Source organism: Ascaphus truei, chromosome 6 (genome assembly GCF_040206685.1).
Source record: "Ascaphus truei isolate aAscTru1 chromosome 6, aAscTru1.hap1, whole genome shotgun sequence".
Lineage (NCBI taxonomy): Eukaryota > Metazoa > Chordata > Amphibia > Anura > Ascaphidae > Ascaphus > Ascaphus truei.
Genome location: NC_134488.1, coordinates 44,460,181 through 44,479,233, shown reverse-complemented (window position 1 = coordinate 44,479,233; position 19,053 = coordinate 44,460,181). Strand labels below are relative to the sequence as shown.

Genomic DNA, 19,053 nt, shown 5'->3' with positions numbered 1-19,053 from the left:
AGTTAATTCTAGAAGAATGGTAAATATAACAACCGTTATGCGTTGACTGTGCGTTTAAATGTTTTTTTTTTTTTTTTTTTTAACCACCATTTTCCCTTTCAATGCGTGGATACAGCGTAACATTGCAGACTGCATAACATGTAGCGATCACAAAGAAATTGTTGCCGAATACAATATAGTATAACCTGAAAGAGTAGTACACATTGCTGACGGAATAAATATACGTACTTTCCTATCCCTTTAACCATATTAGCAACATTTTAACATAACTCTAACACATACCTGTTTTGTTATCATGCAACATTTAAAAGCGGGTCCACCACGTATGACGTGGGACCCTTGTCATGGCCCAAGGCGTCCTTAAAAAGGATTACGGATGTAAGTCCCGCCCCCAAGCGACGTGCGCGCCTCAAAGCCTATTGGCTGTCATGTTTTGTTATAGTAACGGTAACTGCAGTGTGTCATGTGTGCGGCTCAGTGTTTGTAGCCGTAAACTGGGCGTTAGCCGAATGTTAATTGAGTGGGAGGAGTGTTAGCGTGCGTTTCACGCTGGTTTAACATGACGTCACACGTATTGCATTTGCGCATTGTGTTATCGGCCGTCCTTTCTGTCCAAACACGTCTGTTTAAAAAGAATACAGATGTACTCGTTTAGAACGAATGTAGTTTCGTATTCATTGTATTTGAAATAAAGATTTTATGTTTAATGGTATTTTCAAGATGTATTGAACGCACAACGTACGCTTTGTTTTGCGCCTGCGCTAACAGTTAGTGCAGCCAAGCGTGAAGTGCGTGCGCACACTAAGATGTGCGCGCACATTTTTCAGTATACAGGCAACGTTCACATCATATACATAGTTATGCCTGCTACAAATTTAAAGAAACATTACATACTGATGTACACTTTTACTTCTAACATATAAGTGAGTGACGTGTGTATGTACACAATCATATAGAGCTGTGTAATGCATTGTCACGGATACATATATAGTAAGGTGCCATATTTGACCATCATGTGTTTGCTGTATTTCAGAGATGTCGGGGAAGATACAATCGGATCAATGTATGATTTCAGAAGAGTCTACCTTTATATGAGATGATTGTGAGGAGGAGCCACCGACTACTATACTACATATGGAACTAATTTTATATTGCTTGCAGCGCTTATTAACAAACAATAAAAAATGTGATACCCTTATGCCTATATTGCATAAGCACTTAATTAACATAATGATGTTGCAAAATAGTGCCTCATGAATTTTTATTGAGTGTTCTTTAATGACTACTATCATTTTATGGCATGGTGTGTTTTATATATAACAACCATTCCCACTCTGCTAACACATTTGTGAATTCTATTGTGTAATGGAACGTATGACTGTCGAAACTATGTAACAATAATAATAATTATAATATGAGCATGTTCATGTATAGCGCTGCTAGTTGTACACAGCGCTTTACAGACACATTTTTCAGGCTGAGGTCCCTGGCCCGTGGAACTTACAATTTATTTTTTGCCGCCTGAGGCACAGGGAGATAAAGTGACTTGCCCAAGGTCACAAGGAGCTGACACCAGGAATTGAACCAGACTCCCCTGCTTCAAAATCTCAGTGCCAGTGTGTGTCTTTACTCACTGAGCCACTCCTTCTCCCAATGTAAAGGACACTGACAACCAACTAGCCATTTCTTGTTAATAATCTCTTGTTACATGAGTATGTTGATAAAATGGTTTGGGACTGTAGCAAATAATGTTATTGGCCAGATGTTGTGGTCCCCTACAATGCATGATGTTCTGATTATGACATCAACATCATGTAATGAAGTACGTTTCTGTGTATATTTCATTAACCTAACTAACTATAGTTTACTGTGTTTATTAAACGTTCTAAAAATACATAGTATAGTCAATATGATGATATAAGCTACCATAATAAAGCTGGTGTTATCATTTGTCGGTGTTATACATGGATCCTACACAAATTGATACAGACACAAACAGTTGTCTTACAAAGTGTGTCTATGCTAATGTGCACGTGATTGACGTTACAATTGTGAGAATACTTGATAATTATCATCATGATAATGATGAAGTGACGTGATTTATATTCCAAAAATATTACCAACATTGTCATATTGGTAAATTAGAAATGCTAAATGACAGTAACATTAGCGACAAATTTGTCTTCTCTGTTAACAGTTTAACACTTGGTACATGTAGGACACATCCACACACGTGTGACTTATACATACACATGTCACAAATTTAAATTAATGTTGACTATTAATTCCTAGCATTACAAAACACCAACATTGCTAAATATAAGATGTAGTACGCATTGTTGTGATTGCAGGCATTCATGCATGGAGTTTTATGATCAGTCAATTTCATCCGTGATGAATGATCTCCCGTAAGTAAAGAAATAACTACAGTTATCCCCTTGTCTCCAAACACCTCTATATTACATTAATGGAATTTATAAGGAAACATACATAAAATGTGATGAAATGGGAGTAATCATTTTCTAATACAATGCACATGAAAGCTCAAGAGTAGCTAAATGCATATACATGATACAGAAAGTACATATATGTAACATTTGTGTTTAAACCAATATGTTGGGTTTTTACTACAAATAATTATAGGAAGATTGATGTAGGCACATCTTATGAGAGATGTCAGCAAATATACATACCATGATCAGTCATACTGGAGATATACCTATAATGCAAAGGAACAATATATAAATTGCAAACATTGACATGCCATCTTCAGTACCGTAAACAACACAGCAAAGTGTGTATTTGGTGTTAAATGTGCAACACCATGTATATTTCATGACATTCAAAATGTAAATCAGGCTGGTGTACACATCATATGGATGTACATGTTACACTGCACCAATAACATTGTATGTAAGCATACTAGAAGCATGAATGAGTATGGGCATAATATGTGTATTGTGTTAGCATAAGGAACAACACAATGCTAAAATATTGGTGCTTTGTTACCCCAGTTTTATTCACATACACACAACTAAAGTACAATTGAAGAGGGATTATATAACCTGTGCAACAATAACATACCGGTGCCACATCCCTTTGTGCACACAGCAGAGAGAAGAAAGGTGTGCAACCCATATTCATCTGTGTCCTACCAGAAGGGTATATAAAAAAACATTATTGTTAAGATAACATAATGTAAGTATAAAAGTAGAACTTGGAACATATATGTTTTTACTTACAAGAAAAAAATGAATTGATGAGATTCTGGCGTGTCTGGCCACCACTGGCTGTTTGTTCATTTTCAGCAGCTACATGGGTGGGATGCTCGTCTACCACAGGCTCAGCTAGGTCTGACTGTACATTGTGCCTCAGTGCAACATTGTGCAAAATGCAACAGGCAAGGATAATATCAGACACTTTTGAGGCTTGTATAGAAGAGCCCCACCAGTTCTGTCCAGACACCTAAATCTGGTCTTGAGTAGGCCAAATGTCCTCTCTATAACAGATCTTGTAGATATATGGGCTGCATTGTACCTGTCCTCTGCTTCAGTTTGAGGGTTTAGCACCGGAGTCAAGAGCCACGGCCTAATTCCGTATCCTAGGTCACCTATAATGAATGTAGCACACATAAGCTGACATTAGTGATCAAATTGTACAATGCCAACATTCCTAAATAAAAAAGTGTTTTGTGTTATAACATGTAAATGTGTACTCACCCAGCAGCCAACCATGTTCAAAATGTCCCTCTTCGAACGCATGGAAGACTGAAGAGTTCCACAGGATAGAGGAATCGTGACTGGAACCAGGGAATTTGGGTACCACATGCATTATCCTCATCGTCGCATCACATACCACCTGTACATTGAGTGAATGGTAGTGCTTACGATTGCGGTACACATGCTCACTCTGACTAGGTGCAATCAAAGCAACATGTGTGCAATCGATTGCACCCAGCACACATGGTATCCCTGCTATATTATAAAAGCCAGTCCTGACTTCCAGCCACTCTGTCGCCTCTGTAGGAAAATGAATATAATTCCTAGCGCGTCTATTGAGTGCATAGAGAAACTGGGTCAAGGCCCGCGAGAATGTAGATTGCGAGACCCCGCCCACTATGCCCACAGTTGTCTGGTATGACGCGGAAGCAAGATAATGTAATGAGCACAGCATTTTAACAAGCCCAGGGACTGCACGACCTCTGGCTGTGAAAAAATCTAAATCTCCCCTTAGCTCCTGATAAAGAGCTAAGATTGCTGCTGAACTCAAACGATAGCGACTTACAATCTCCTCCTCACTCATCCCATCTAACAGGGTTCTCTCCCTGTACAGACGCGGACGAGGCACAACTTGTCTCCTCTGTCTTCTCCTCTGATCTCCTGTCCCTCTACCTGTCCCTCGGCCTGTCCCTCTCCCTGTCCCTGTCGTATCCGCGTGACTGTCCCTGTCACTGTCCCTCGGTGTGTCCCTCCCTTGCCCTATATGATTCTCTTCATCATCAAGCATGTCATAGAAAAGAATGTTCCTCCGTCTCCTAAACAATCTCAACATTTTGAAATGAGTAGCTGTGAATGATCAGGTAATGGGCGTCCTTTAAATAGGTATGTGATGATGTCAGGTGACATAGTAAAATGCAAGGTGTTACATTAACATAATAAAGTATTTCTGTGGCAAGCTGTGTGCAGTTCTTGTTATAAGTATTTGTTGTGTGTATTCTGCAGGGAATGATGATATTTGGCAATGATGTGACGTGAACCTTTGTAGAAACATTGCTTGCAAATAAATAGTTGCATGTGCAATGCATGTAACACTTGTGAACGCAACAGTCAGTCATGTAATTAGGCAAAAAGGCTGAGATTGACGTGGGAAAAGTTTTGTGTAACATGTGTAATTAGGCATGTTATTGTGACATGTTGACAACAATGAATAGTCGTGTGCATATGCATGCATTTGTGTAATGAGGATAGTTGCTATAGAATGAGTTTACAAGGTTTCCCAATGCTGAATTACTGTACATGTGTGTATAAGTTAGGTTGAAGTGCTTGTAATGCTACGGTTACAATGTAAACATGCAATGTGATTGAGCGTCCAATAAGTGACGTCATGAAAATAGGGAGGACCCAAAACTAGATGTAAACATGAGAAGACAGATGTACATGAACGTTTAAAGATGCGTGTCACATTACAAGCATTGTGTAATGTAAAGGAACATGAATATACGGTATGTGTGACATGTGTGTCATGTGTAACATCATGTAAATAATTGTTGCTCAGTTCAGTAAAATGTGTGATATGATGTGAGGTTCTCCTTTAAGAGTTGAGTATAGTATTTTCCCTTGACACATCATCACATGATGAGTAATGTGACCCGCAAATGCTGCAAACATGTAAAAGTATATTGTTATGCAAATAATACACGTCAGCTGTGACACAATGCAGGGAATGCCCCCACACTGTAATGCAAATGACGTTTGTATTGTGAGCAATGAAACGTAAACAGTACTATACTGTTATACGTCCCCGCTCCATTGACTCCATTGATGTAGAGAAGATTTTTTTTTTCTAAGTGCCGTTCCGGCAGCCTTAGCGATCGTTCTCCCCTCCAAACTGCCAACTTTAGTTGGCGGGAGAAATTGGCCATAACATCTCAATTTCGTAGTGCCGATCAGGCCCGATAAGCTGTTTTTTTTTGTTGAATCCAGCCGATTTAAAAAAGTGGCGATCAGTGGCGAAAACAGGCTTATCGGCAGCCGACTGGCCATAACAAAATAATCGGCTCCGAAACCTGGCGAAATCAAGCACTTATCGGCGCTTACTGAATCTCAAACCCAATTTTGCCTATAAAATGGCGATAATTCCCTTATCAACGCTTACTGCATGAGGCCCTAAGTCTGACTATTAGCATTACATTAGGGGATCATTTCCCAGTGGGACGGGAGCTTTCATGGTGTGGGAGTAAAATGAGAGTGAAATACCTTTGCTTTATGCCTCTTCTATGTGATAATGGATGAAAGGCAGGGTTGCAGACCTGTCTAAGACATGTGAATGTGCTTACAAGTGATATTCTTTATTGGCTACAGTATATGCTATAACAGTTGAGGTTTATTGTTGCCTTTTTCATCCACCATAACTTAAAATGTACTGTATATGGTAAACCTACTCAGCCTTGAAAATTGCAAAGCCAGTATAAACCAACCTCACACTGATGAGACCCATTAAGGTTGGAACATGTATGTGAGTTGTTTGACTGGCTTTGCATCTAATCCCATGCTGTGCTTAAAAGCTGTGTGAACAGCATTGCATTTGCTTATATGGGTTCCATGTAAGTGGTATTTAAGGCAAAAGATGGCACATTGTGTGCTCATTTGCATGTCATTTACCAGAATTCTTTGCTGCAGTGGGAGCACTGTAGGCCAGGTGATAATGGTGAAAGGCAGGGTTGCAGACCTGTCTAAGACATGTGAATGTGTTCACAAGTGATATTATTTATTGGCTTTATGCTAACAGTGGAGGTTTTGTGTTTCCTTTTTCACCCACCATAACTTAAAATGTATATGATATACAGTATATTCCCAATCGGGAAGAAGACCAGCGGGTCGAAACGCGTTAGTGGTGCAGCCAGACGCCTCCTGCAGTGGTGTTATGGATCTTCTATGTGGAGGGATAGAAGCAACATGATGCAGTGGATATGTTATTACTAAGCTAAGTATTGATGGCAATGTCTGTATATATACATTTCTATCTAATATATGTTATATTACTTTCTATAGGGAGTTTACCTATACATACACGCTAGGTACATAGATGGCGCTATATAAATAAAGAGAAAGATATACATACATTTACAAGTACTGTAGCATTGCATTAAATGGGATTAAAGTTAGATTAAGAGGCTTAACTGTGTATAGTGAGTATGGGATAATTTAGGAAAATGCTATGTTCTGTAATGTTAGGCTTTTAATGTGACTTTAACATACATTACTGTACCATTACATTCCTCTCTGTAGTGAGTACAAAGTTACCACTAACGTTATGTTATCTGAGGGTAACGTTACTCTAAATGGCTAAACTGAGTTTAGTGAGTCTGGGCCAAATAGATAATAAAAGGCTTAGGGATAAAATCACTTGATATGAAGCGGGTAAATTCAGAGGGAATCTCAGTGTCCACTTTAACATACTTTACAGGACAGTAATCTATGCCGAAAGAACAAATTTGTACCGTGCACACTGCGCTATGTAAGAATGACAATCTGATAACATGTGTGCTTTTCCTTGGACTCACTCATACTAAAATACTAATAAATCACTTAGTAATGGGGGTTCAGGAAGTACTTATATTGAGAGAAAGGAATAAAGGTTTCACTGTGATGATTCTTTCCCCACAGAGTTTATGGCTGCTCCATACGCTGCTTGTAAGAAGTTGCTTGTTGTTGTTGTAATAAATGTGTTACAGTATATGATTGATTTCTAAGAACAACAGGAAAGGCGGGGTTGCAGACCTGCCTAAGACATGCAGATGAGCATACAGTTGTATTTGCATAAGAACAACAGAAACACTTAAAAGCGCATTTACATTGTCCCATACTGTGTTCCCAGTCTTATTTCTGTGAGTTGTTCAAAGGAATATACTATACTGACACTGTGTAGTTTCCCCAGTTGCCTTATACAGAATTACCCGTAAAACAGATCATACGGTTATTTGGTTCTGGTTGCTGCCCATCACGTGCATTATATCCTGGATACAGGGGCGTTACACCTTTAATGTTCTGCAAACCTGTATTACCTTTGCAGTGTGTCTTATCCTGTAACAGCTGGAGAGATCTGGAAGGTACAGAAGTGTCAATCCTTTGCGTGTTTACTTATATATGGACCAATACTGACTAACGTGCCGCCATGTTTGCTGCAATTCTATACCTTAATTTTGTTTATTTAAAAAAACCCTTGTTTTCAAATCAGAGATTTTCAGTGTCTGGATTTGTGCTAAATGTGTGAGCTCTGTGGCCCTGGTAACCTCGCGGGTTTGCGGATGTAATTGTTCTCCTGTTTTCTCTCCCTCTTGTATCTCTCACCTTCTTATTCTTTCTGTCTCTCAAAACTTCACTAATAAACACGCTGACAATCACATGTATCTTGGTTTTCTTTACGTGCATTTTATCATGGATTTGAACTCCTTTTATTTTAATGGCTTATTGAGTTCTGTTGAGTTACCACAGTTCACTGATGGAGTCAGCTTGATAAATAACATCTGTATGGGCCACAAGTGAAACCTTTGTAACTTGGAAGGACCAATATACAGTATTTATTGAAGAAAAATTCACATTATGTTTACTTGTGAATTCCTTGTGTTGCTATTTATTCTCAGGTGCTAGGAAAAGTTGACTATATGTCTGCAAAACACTCTTGGGAGCATACACACGTACACACACACTTAATAGTATACAGTAGATAACCCGGACTCATGCAAGAAAACTATGACAAACCGTTATCTTCAATCAGTATATTTTATGTCAGTAGAAAAAATGCATACGAAGTAAAAAACTACTATCAAAACTCAACTACAGATGTGGCAGAAATGGACACGGAAAAACAATTATCTCCAGAACTGAGGCTTTCCTAGCATCGATAAACGCACGAGGAGGAGATCTAAAATAGCCGCAGGGTGTCTGACGTCATCAACATCCAACAGCTGATTCACATCTCACGATCATCAGAAAAATTCAATGAGAGCCCGCCGCGATAGTAAGGCCATGATTATTCCAAAAATTGCGCTTGAAGGCGCAACGCCGCGCAGCTTCTAAACAAAAAAATTAAATGCAATGAAAGCGTACATACCAATCGCGACGGTAGTACAGTGACATGCTGCAAAGCTTCTTTCTCATGAAGAAATTTGAGATGTGTTTTTAACAAGCGACGGCCGTATCATGTGATTGGCACGGCCAATCACAGTGCATCTTAAACAAACCAGGAAGTGATTGAACTGGTCATTTCACCTCTGCATTAGTGTTACAGATCGCTTCTGCATGTACACATGTACAGTAGCGCCGCTACGTCGCTACAATGACATCACTGTATCGCTCTGCAGCTCTGCTGTTTCTGGTATAATTGAGGCCTGAAGCATCCTGGTTGCTTAGTAGGTTGTCATGACGATTCAAACCGGGAAGTAAACAACCTTCTTGTTCCTCTAGCGGGAACTCTGATCGCAGGTTTGTTACATAGAGGAATAATCATAGAAAGGCATTAGTTCAAGGGGATATAAATATACAATAACAGATACAATGAGTAACTCATAGCTTAACCCTTTACTCAAACATCTATTTATTCTTAGGGAAAAGGTGCTGTAGTATTACACTCTCATCCGATGGATCTACGAACACACATTGTAACCAATTCATTTCTCTAACTGAATGTATCTACAATCAATCATATGCGAGGAATCGGATAAATGACCATGTGGGAGGATAGAGTTGGGTGAATGCCAATAGAGAATCGGAGAGGATCCCAAACAAGATCTCAAGTCAACGTAAGTGCAATTTAATGCACATCAGTGCCAGATGAGTACAAAGTTCAACCACGGAGGGTAGAAGTGCATCAGGGAGACCTGTAAAGGAGGGACACACGTAAATAAAAAGCTAGTGAGACCCAACATGCCAGGGATACCACAGTGCAATCACAGGGTACAAGCTGTGATGGTGTTTATCAGTTCAGGAAGCAGACCCGCAGGGCTGAGGAAGGGATGTAAATTAACCGACCAGAGCCCAGGGACAGAATCCCTGTTAGAGTATCCATAGTCCATAAGCAGACAGGAGGTCAGGGCTGGCGGCAGTGTTGCAAAGTCCAGGCAACAGGTAAAGAGTCAGGGCAGGCGGCAGAAAGCGAGGTTGGGGTCACAGTCCGGGGTCAGCAACAGGGATTTCAAATTATCAGGCTATCCACAGAAACTGGCTAGCCTCTGGAACAGGGAAGCCACAGGGATGGCTCACGGACAAGGAAAGCTCAGCATCAGGCTAGACACAGCAACAGGGAAGGCTCACAAACAAGGAAGGATCAGCTACTAGAACCCAAGGTGGCCAAGAACACAGGGAAATATATACAATGCTTGAACAGGTGCAGCCAATAGAGCAGGCTGCCAATAATCAAAATGCCCACAGCAGCCAGGTAAGGGCGGGTTTCAGCCAAAGCCTGGACTGGAACTCTTACACAAGGTGCCCAAAAATCCCTTTTTCATGGGCAATTGGAACTTTAAGATCTACCTCAGCCCACAAAGGTATATGTCATAGTCCATCCCATTATGTAATCTTATAGGGTCAATAGACAGGAGAAAACAACCTGAACCGCTCTTAAAAAAAAAAAGCAGCTCATGTCCAACTCCTTATTCATATCAGCTGGAATCAGTGTTTTAAATCTCCAAATTCCTTCTGATTCCTTTTGTAGCAGCAGTTTGATCTACTGCCCCTCTCCCCCCCTCCAGTGTGGCTTCTCCACCCCATTAGTGACCTGAAACATCAGCTGGTTAGCTTGGTGGCCATTGAAAATAATGTCAAATGAGACCGGCGCATCCAATCACCCCTCCTTATGGCTGCCTTGTGTTAGACAATTCTTTCCTTGACCATCTGAGCGGTCATTGGCCATTGGTCATTAAATGGACATTTAATCAGACAAATCACATACTTTGAAAGACAGGAATAATATTGTTTTATGTTATATTTATACCCTTACTGTGGGTGTGAGAAGAAGCTATCTTCTATTACACTGTTGCACTGCGATCAGGAACACCATCTGTAAGTACCTAATTTGGAGGGTCTCAGAAATGTCTGTGTTGGACCACCACCACTCAGATCAGCCCTTGCAAGCATATCATTCACATTTCTTCCCCTTTTATAAGAAAATAATGAAGGGGCTTGAATTAGATTGCCCAAGTCATGGGACAGTTGTGTCCAATCGGTTACGATATTTTTTTTTTTTTTAACAATTTTTTTATTTGAGAACAACAAACATTTTGCATGAATACAACAGTGTCATAGGCACATGACATGGTTCTTGACTAAATAAAGCATGTTGTAGTCTCAATGAGGGTGTGTTTCCTAAGTGGGTGGGGATGAAGTTGGGGAAGGATGGGGGGGGGAAAAGACATACTGGGGAGGGAATTGGTCGGAGTTTTCGGGCCTTTTTTAAAAAAAATTTGGGGTGGGCTACAGCAGATCTATTCCCGTCGGGCCACTCCAGGGGCCCCAGGTGTTACGGAACTGTGGCATTTTCTTATGTAACATTGCCATTAATTTGTCCATGGACATCACTTCATCTGTTCTTCTCAGCACCGTGTTTCTTGCTGGGGCTTTGGTGTTTTTCCAAGCCGCTGCAATTGAGCATCTCGCTGCGGTTAGTATGGCTGTTATTAGTCTACTCATGGGTGGGTCTAGGTCGTCTATTGGTTTGCTCAGCACAAAGGTCAGTGGGTCCAGAGGGAGAAGGAGCTCCGTGGTCTGTTGTATGATCAACTGAATCTTGGTCCAGTATCTCTGGATCTCCGGACATGACCATGTCCCCCTTTTGACCACATCCCCTCCAGCACAGATCGGGGGTGCTGGGGAAGATCTGGCTCAGTCTAGCCAGAGTCAGGTACCACTGAAAAAGTATTTTATATACAGTAGAGGCAACTCTTATTCGAACAAAAACCAGTGGCAATTCCCCAAAAAACCCAGGAAACACCCAGGTACATGCTGGGTACATGCCTTAAACTTTCCTTATACTAGCCCCAGCATTTCTGCATTGATTAATGGCCTATCAGATTAACAGCGGGGGTCCCTGGCAGTCCCATTCAAACTGAATGGGACTGCCAGGGATCCCTGCTGTGTTAATCCTATGGGTCGTTAGTCAATGCAGAAATGCCTTAAACGTGCCTCAAACTAGCCCAGAACATACCCAGCACATACCCAGCACATACCCAGAATGTAACCCGGCTAGTTTATGGCAAATGTTAGAATAAACGTTGCCTCTACTGTATGTTCTCTTTTGTCACTGTGCAAATTGATGTCTTTGTAGCCAGCTCCCAGATATCCTCCCACTCGTCCATGTCTATCTGGACGTTAAGGTCCTCAGACCACTTCTGCATATACTGGTGGATTGGGGGCACTGTTGACGACTCCATCCCCCTGTAGATCTCTTAGATCAGTCCCTTCTGATAGGAGCCTTTGCGACACAGGGATTCAAATCTGGTCAAGGGGGGGAATTTGGCGTTCGGGGCTAGGGAGAGGAGGAAGTGTCTAATTTGCAGGAACTTGAATAGGTGGAGGCATTGGTAGTGATATTTATTTCGTAGTTCCTGGAAGGATAGTAACCCCTCGCTCTTCAGCAGATAAGCAACCAGGCTTATACCTAGACCTTGGAATTGGTCAAATTGTTTTTTGGAGCACCCGGGCGGGAAGTGCGGGTTTCCAAATATAGGTGTAAGTTGAGATGGGGTAGCTACAGGCTATACTTCCCTTTGTTTTTGAGCCATACTTCCCATGTGCACCTCATTGCCCCCAGAGCGAATCTCTGTGGTCCCCCCTCCCTTCCTGCCGGGGACCAGAGGTGGACCTGGAGGGTGGCCGGCTCGGCATGGTGGGTTTCGATTGCCAGCCAACATGTTGTGGCTGGGTCGTAGTTCCACACCACAGCCTTGTTTTAGGGGACAACATTACTGATCTGGGTACTCTTGGGCATTTATCGTTCCAGATAAATTTGGACATTAGGGCCTGAATATTTTTTAGAGCTGGGATGGGAAAGGTGATAGGGAGTGTTTGAAAGAAGTAGAGAAGTCTCGGAAGGATGTTCATCTTAATTGAGACAATTCTTCCGAACCAGGAGATTTGGAACATTTTCCATGTCTCCAGGTCTTTTTTAATTTGGTCGAACAGGGGGGGGGGGTAGTTGTATTGGTATAGGGAGCCGTATGTGTTAGATATTCTAACTCCTAGATACTTAATGTGTGTGGTGCTCCATCGATATTTAAAGTTAGTTTGAAGGAGCTGCCATTCTTGAGTTGGAAGGGATACGTTAAGTGCCTCTGATTTGTCCATATTGGCTTTATAATAAGAGACCATGCCAAATTGGTGGAAGGACCTTTGGAGATTGGGGAGGGAGATGTGGGGTTCCGCGAGGGTCAGTATCACGTCATCCGCGAATAGAGAAATTTTGTATTCCGTTTTGCCAATTCGAATGCCCTTAATGCTCTTATCCTCTCTTACTGTAGCCAGAAGTGGTTCAATTGTGAGGTAGAATAAGAGAGGAGAGAGGGGGCAACCCTGTCTGGTCCCGTTTCTTATCTTGATTGGGTCAGAATATCCACCCAAGATTTTGACATGTGGTGTCGGGTTTTGGTATAGGGCTCTGACCCCCTGCAGGAAGGGACCGCCGAACCCAAATTTCAGCATTGTTTGGTTTAAGAAGGACCGTTTGATTCTGTCAAAAGCTTTCTCTGCGTTGAGGCTAAGAATCATCATCTTGGTTCCTGTGAGGTGCACATGGTCTATTATATCCACAATTTTGCGGGTGTTGTCAGATGCCTGTCTGCCTGACACAATTTATCTTTAATTAATAGCTCTGTTTCTGGGCAGTGGTGTAGTGAGTCATTTAACTTCCATCTATATGGATTATTCTTTACGAAGGGTATGGTGAGAGTGAGTTCAATGGGGGCGTGGTCGGAACAAGTGATTGGGCCTATGTTTGTGTGGAAGGAAGCCTGGAAGATGTTGTTGGTGCCTAGAAAGTAGTTGATCCTCGAGTAGGACTGATGAGGGGTGGAGAAGAAAGTATAATCCCTCTGACCCTGGTGCTGAGCCCTCCAAATGTCTATAAGGGAAAACGCTACCATTATGTCCCTGAATTTTTTTGCCTTCTTTTGTCCTCGGAACAGGACACAGACACAGCTAACCACGAACAGCAAGAATTTGGCCTTAACAAGCAGTACTTTGACGCACTATTCCTCCAGATGAGGAGAGGAGTCCAGGAAGATATTAATGCAGCTTTAGAAAACCTGAGATCTGAAATCAACGGCCTCACGAAGCGAACAGATAAAATAGAATACAGCATGGCCTCCTCGGCGCCATCTTGGGAGTCGCAGTTCGGCTCCGGCAGTCGCGTTGCAGGGGTAAAGTACTTGGTGACCGCTTGGTTCTGCGTTGCTGTTCTTTTGGATGGCATAGTCCCCTGTTCTTAAGTGTTTTGGGAGTTTTTTGGGCAAATTTTGGTGGCGGTGGGTGCTATATTTGGCGAGTTATTAGCGAGGGTGTTCAGGAGCTCCTCTACAACCCAACCATGCTCTGTGACGTCACCGGAAGTCTCTACGATGGTATTTTTAAGTTTCCCTCTTAGTGTATTAAACACTGAAACAAATGGAATCTCTGATAATATAAAGAAAGCTGATACAGGGGTTATTCAGGCAAATGAAATGAGTTTATAACCTCTCAACACATCTTTTATTGGTTGCTTAACATTAGTGTCCTGTACGGCACATCTCTGAGTACATTACCTACTTACGGGATAAAGGTCAAAACGCAGATCTCTATGGAGCCCACTTTTCACCTGCACAAAGGTTCCTCAAATGAACAATATCTCCACTCAATCTGTTACAATACACCACCTGTCACAAACAGAACACAAGTGAGCACGTTGACTTACTGTATATATGCAACCAGGGTTAATATACATAGCTACTCTAGCCAACTCACCTATCTCCTCCGCAAGGTACCTTCAATGAGTTAATATTAACCCCTTAATCAATTGCAATATATGTCTGACTCCACCAACCAAGAAGGTAATGAATATATATCTGCTAGTGTCTCAAGTCCCTGTTCATGATAGAAAATATGAGCAAAATATGTACAGTATGAAAATGTAAATGACTCTCTACAGAGCGTGCAACAGTTTATTCAGAGCCCCAAATTATTACTTATGAAATGTTTTAGTAAAAACATCTAGAAGAGATGGGTAGTAGGGTTGTTGTGTTTTTGTTTTAAATTTCTTGGGGTAAAGGGATAGGGTGAATGGGGTAGTTGCCCCAAGGGTGGGTGGTTAGGCCTCTCGTTTTGGTTGTGGGAGTTATTAACACCTTCATTACCATAGCAGTTTTCACTGCTATGGTAGTGAAGGTGTAAACTCCTCCCGCAATATACCTGGAAGGCCTAACCACCCACCCTGGGGCAACTACCCCCTTCATTCACCCACTCTGCCCCCAATAAACCGGGTACTCATGTTTAACCCCTTCATCGCCTTAGCTACTAGCTGCTAAGTTAATGAAGCTGTTTTTATTTCAATTTGAATACAAGTGTGCAGGAGCAGGGGGTCTCCGGAGCTGAACCACATTGGTTTCAGGTCCGGGACCCCCTGCTTCACAATATGGGGTGTCAGTATCCCTCTGCAATGTTTAAATCTCTTCATCACATGACAAGGACATTTAAATACATAGGAGATACCGGCACCACATTGGGAAGCATGGGGTATCCGGTCCTGAAATTAATGTGATTCAGCTACCGAGACCCCTTGCTCCCGCACAATAGTATTACAATTTAAATGGGGGATAGTCATCCCGGGGAGACTGGTTAGGCCTCCCGGGTGGTTAGCGGGGGAAGGAGGATAACCCCTTAATTACTATAGCGCAGGGCTGCACAACATGCGGCCCGACGGGGCATCCCGTGCGGCCCGCGACGGCCCCCCTTCAACCCTCCTCTTCCCCCCTTCAACCCCCCTCTTCCCCCTTCCCCGGAAAGAAAAGAACGCTCACGGCCGCATGCTGTGTCTGTGCCCTCTAGTAGGAGCGCGCCTCCAGCAAACTTTGAATGCGCGCGCTTCCCCTAATCCCCCTAACCCCCCTTCCCGGCTCCAGCAGGGGGACGCGCTCCAGCAGTGTAGCGCGACCCGGAACTTATGGGTCTGTTACTAGAGCGCGCTTCTCCCTGCTTCACCTCACCACCGGCACCACTTTAAATTAGTTTTGGTTGCCGCCGCCGCCGCCATCCACCACTCCTCCTCCTCCTCTTCTTTTGTTGCCGCCGACGCCACCTCTGCTACCGCCACCAATGTTATCAGGTAGGCATGGGGTGGGGGTCATTCATTCATGCGGGGGGCTGCTGAAATGACTTGGGGGGGGGATGCTGACATGGGGGGGTGCTGACATGGGGGGGGATGCTGACATGGATGCTGACATGGGAGGGGGGATGCTGACATGGGAGGGGGGATGCTGACATTGGAGGGGGGATGCTGACATGGGAGGGGAGATGCTGACATTGGAGGGGAGATGCTGACATGGGAGGGGAGATGCTGACATGGGAGGGGGGATGCCGACATGGGAGGGGGGATGCTGACATGGGTGGGGGGATGCTGACATGGGAGGGGGGATGCTGGCATGGGCTGTGGGGGGATGCTGACATGGGAGGGGGGATGCTGACATGGAGGGGGGATGCTGACATGGGAGGGGGGATGCTGACATGGGTGGGGGGATGCTGACATGGGTGGGGGGATGCTGACATGGGTGGGGGGATGCTGACATGGGAGGGGGGATGCTGACATGGGCTGTGGGGGGCTGCTGACATGGCCTGTGGGGGAATGCTGACATGGGAGGGGGATGCTGACATGGGAGGGGGGGTGCTGACATGGGAGGGGGGGTGCTGACATGGGAGGGGGGTGCTGACATGGGAGGGGGGGGTGCTGACATGGGAGGGGGTGCTGACATGGGCTGTGGGGGACTGCTGACATGGGCTGTGGGGGCTGATATGGGCAAATTAATTTAATTTTAATGAAAGTATTTTAAATGTAATTTAGTTTCGAGTAAACATAGTAAATAAATGTGTTATTTTGAATAATAAATGCTGTTTACCCGTGCGGCGGACTCTGTTTTCCTTGTGAGGTGCAGGGGGGAGAGTGATGGGAGGTGCAGTGGGGGAAGAGTCATGGGAGGTGCAGGGGAGGGAGATTGATGGGAGGTGCAGGGGGGAGAGTGATGGGAGGTACAGGGGGGGAGAGTGATGGGAGGTACAGGGGGGGAGAGTGATGGGAGGTGCAGGGGGGGGAGTGATGAGAGGTGCAGAATGATGATGAGAGGTGCTGGAGGAGAGATAGAGATGATGATGACGACGATGACGATGATGACGATGATGATGATTTTACACGTGCGGCCCAATTTTTTTTTCCTTGGAGCAGTTCGGCCCTTCGCACTTTACGAGTTGTGCAGGCCTGCAATAGCGGTTACTAACTACTATGGTGATACAGGGGTTAGTGGCTAGTAGTTCTTTTTTTATTGTAAAGTTGCTGCCCACGGACGACAAAGAGGAGGCAGAGGAAGATGAGGATGGCCTTCATCCTATCAGGGATAAGTAGAACTTTAATTTACTTTATGCTGACTAGCTAATGTTTTATTTTTAATGTACAAATGAGCTATTGTCCTGATCTGGATAATAAGAATTTTCCCCATTATTATACTGTATGTGTGTGGGGTTGCGAGTGGGAGGGGCAGGGGGTGTTATCTTTTTTATTTTATTTCACTGTAATGTTTTTTTTCAATGGGGAAAACCACTTTTACCATTCCGGTGTGATGTTGGTACAGGGGTTGGCTGAAGGGGGTGGTTGCCACAGGAAGGTGTTTAGGCCTTGTGGGAGTATAGCACGAGGGGTTAACCTCTTAATTACCTTAGCAGTTGTAACCGCTAAGGTAATGAAGGGTTTAACTTTTACTGCAACCCACCTGCAAGGCTTAAACCACCACCGGGGCAACTACCACCTTCACCACTAGCCTTTACCAACAACAAAGCAGTGCCTGTTATTTAACCCCTTCATTACCTTAGAAGTTAGCTGCTAAATTAATGAAACTGGCTGTAATTTGTATTACATAGAACTGAATCTTGGGGTCTTCGGAAGTGAAATAAATATGCGGGTCACCTCCGGAGACCCCTGAAGGCCCCTGGAGACCCTCAGAGAAACCAGGAGACTACTGGAGACCCCCGGATTAAATTTTATGCAGTAAGAAGAAAAGAAACTCCTTCATATCCAAATCGCAATTCTGATCTCGCCACCCTTTGGATTGCGAGAAAAGAATGCAAGGTTTTATAGTACGATATGCATATCGGAGTTTAGTGAATAGTAGTTGCTGGCACAAAATGCGAGTTTGGGCATTTTTTCACTTACTGCACTAAGCACTACTTGTTATAGCCGGAGTGTTTTAGCTCGTTAAAAAGATATTTTAGTGCAATATTGCATGTTATTGAAGTTTATGAATAAGTACGCATGCAATATCAGTTTAAAAAGGCACTTATCATGGAATGATGCACTTATCGATGTTTAGTGAAGCCCCTTAGTGTCATCAACAAAGATAGTGACTTTGCTCTCTAATCCAACCTCAAGGTCATTAATAAACAAGTTAAAAAGCAGGAGTCCCAGTACCGATCCTTGAGGTACTCCACGCAACTTTAGCCCAACTTGAATAGGGTCCATTTATGACAACTCTCTGTTGTATATCCTTTAACTAATTTCCAATCCAGGTGAAAATATCTTTACAGTGTTCAATTTCCTTTATTTTGTACACAAAGCTCATGTGTAGAACCATATCAAACCCCTTTGCAAAATCTAAGTAGATCATATTAATTGCATTACCCTGGTCTAAATTCCTACTTACCTCAGCAAGGAAACTCATAAGGTTAGTTTGGCAAAATGTATCCTTCATAATTCCATGCTGACTATTTCTAATAATTTGGTTTTCGATTAGGTATTTCTGAATATTATCGTGTACTAAATCTTCAAGTAGCTTCCCCACTATTGATGTCAGGCTTACAGGTCTGTAATTCCACAGTTGTGATCTTGCTCCCTTTTTAAATATAGGCACCACATCTGCTTTACGCCAATCTTGTGGTACTGGGCCTGTGGAAATGGAGTCCTTTTAAATGCAAGGGTTTGGCTGAAAAACTCAGCACGCCTTTTTGCCAGAACCCCAGGCGCCATGTAAGAGAGACCTTGTTTTTTATTTATTAACAGCACATCTCATTTTTAATGTGGGTTCTGGAAAATGGAGTGATGAGTTCAAGGTAT

The 19,053-nt window shown here is 43.0% G+C and overlaps 1 protein-coding gene across 1 annotated transcript in view; it reads left to right on the top strand.

The window, feature by feature from the left end:
* LOC142498087 (uncharacterized) overlaps positions 1 to 14,197 on the top strand; it is a 22,742-nt gene extending 8,545 nt beyond the window's left edge. The window contains exon 5 of the mRNA XM_075606593.1: positions 13,895 to 14,197. Coding sequence (XP_075462708.1) covers positions 13,895 to 14,197 — 303 coding nt within the window. The remainder of the gene's footprint in view (positions 1 to 13,894) is intronic.
* The last annotated feature ends 4,856 nt before the right edge of the window (positions 14,198 to 19,053 follow it).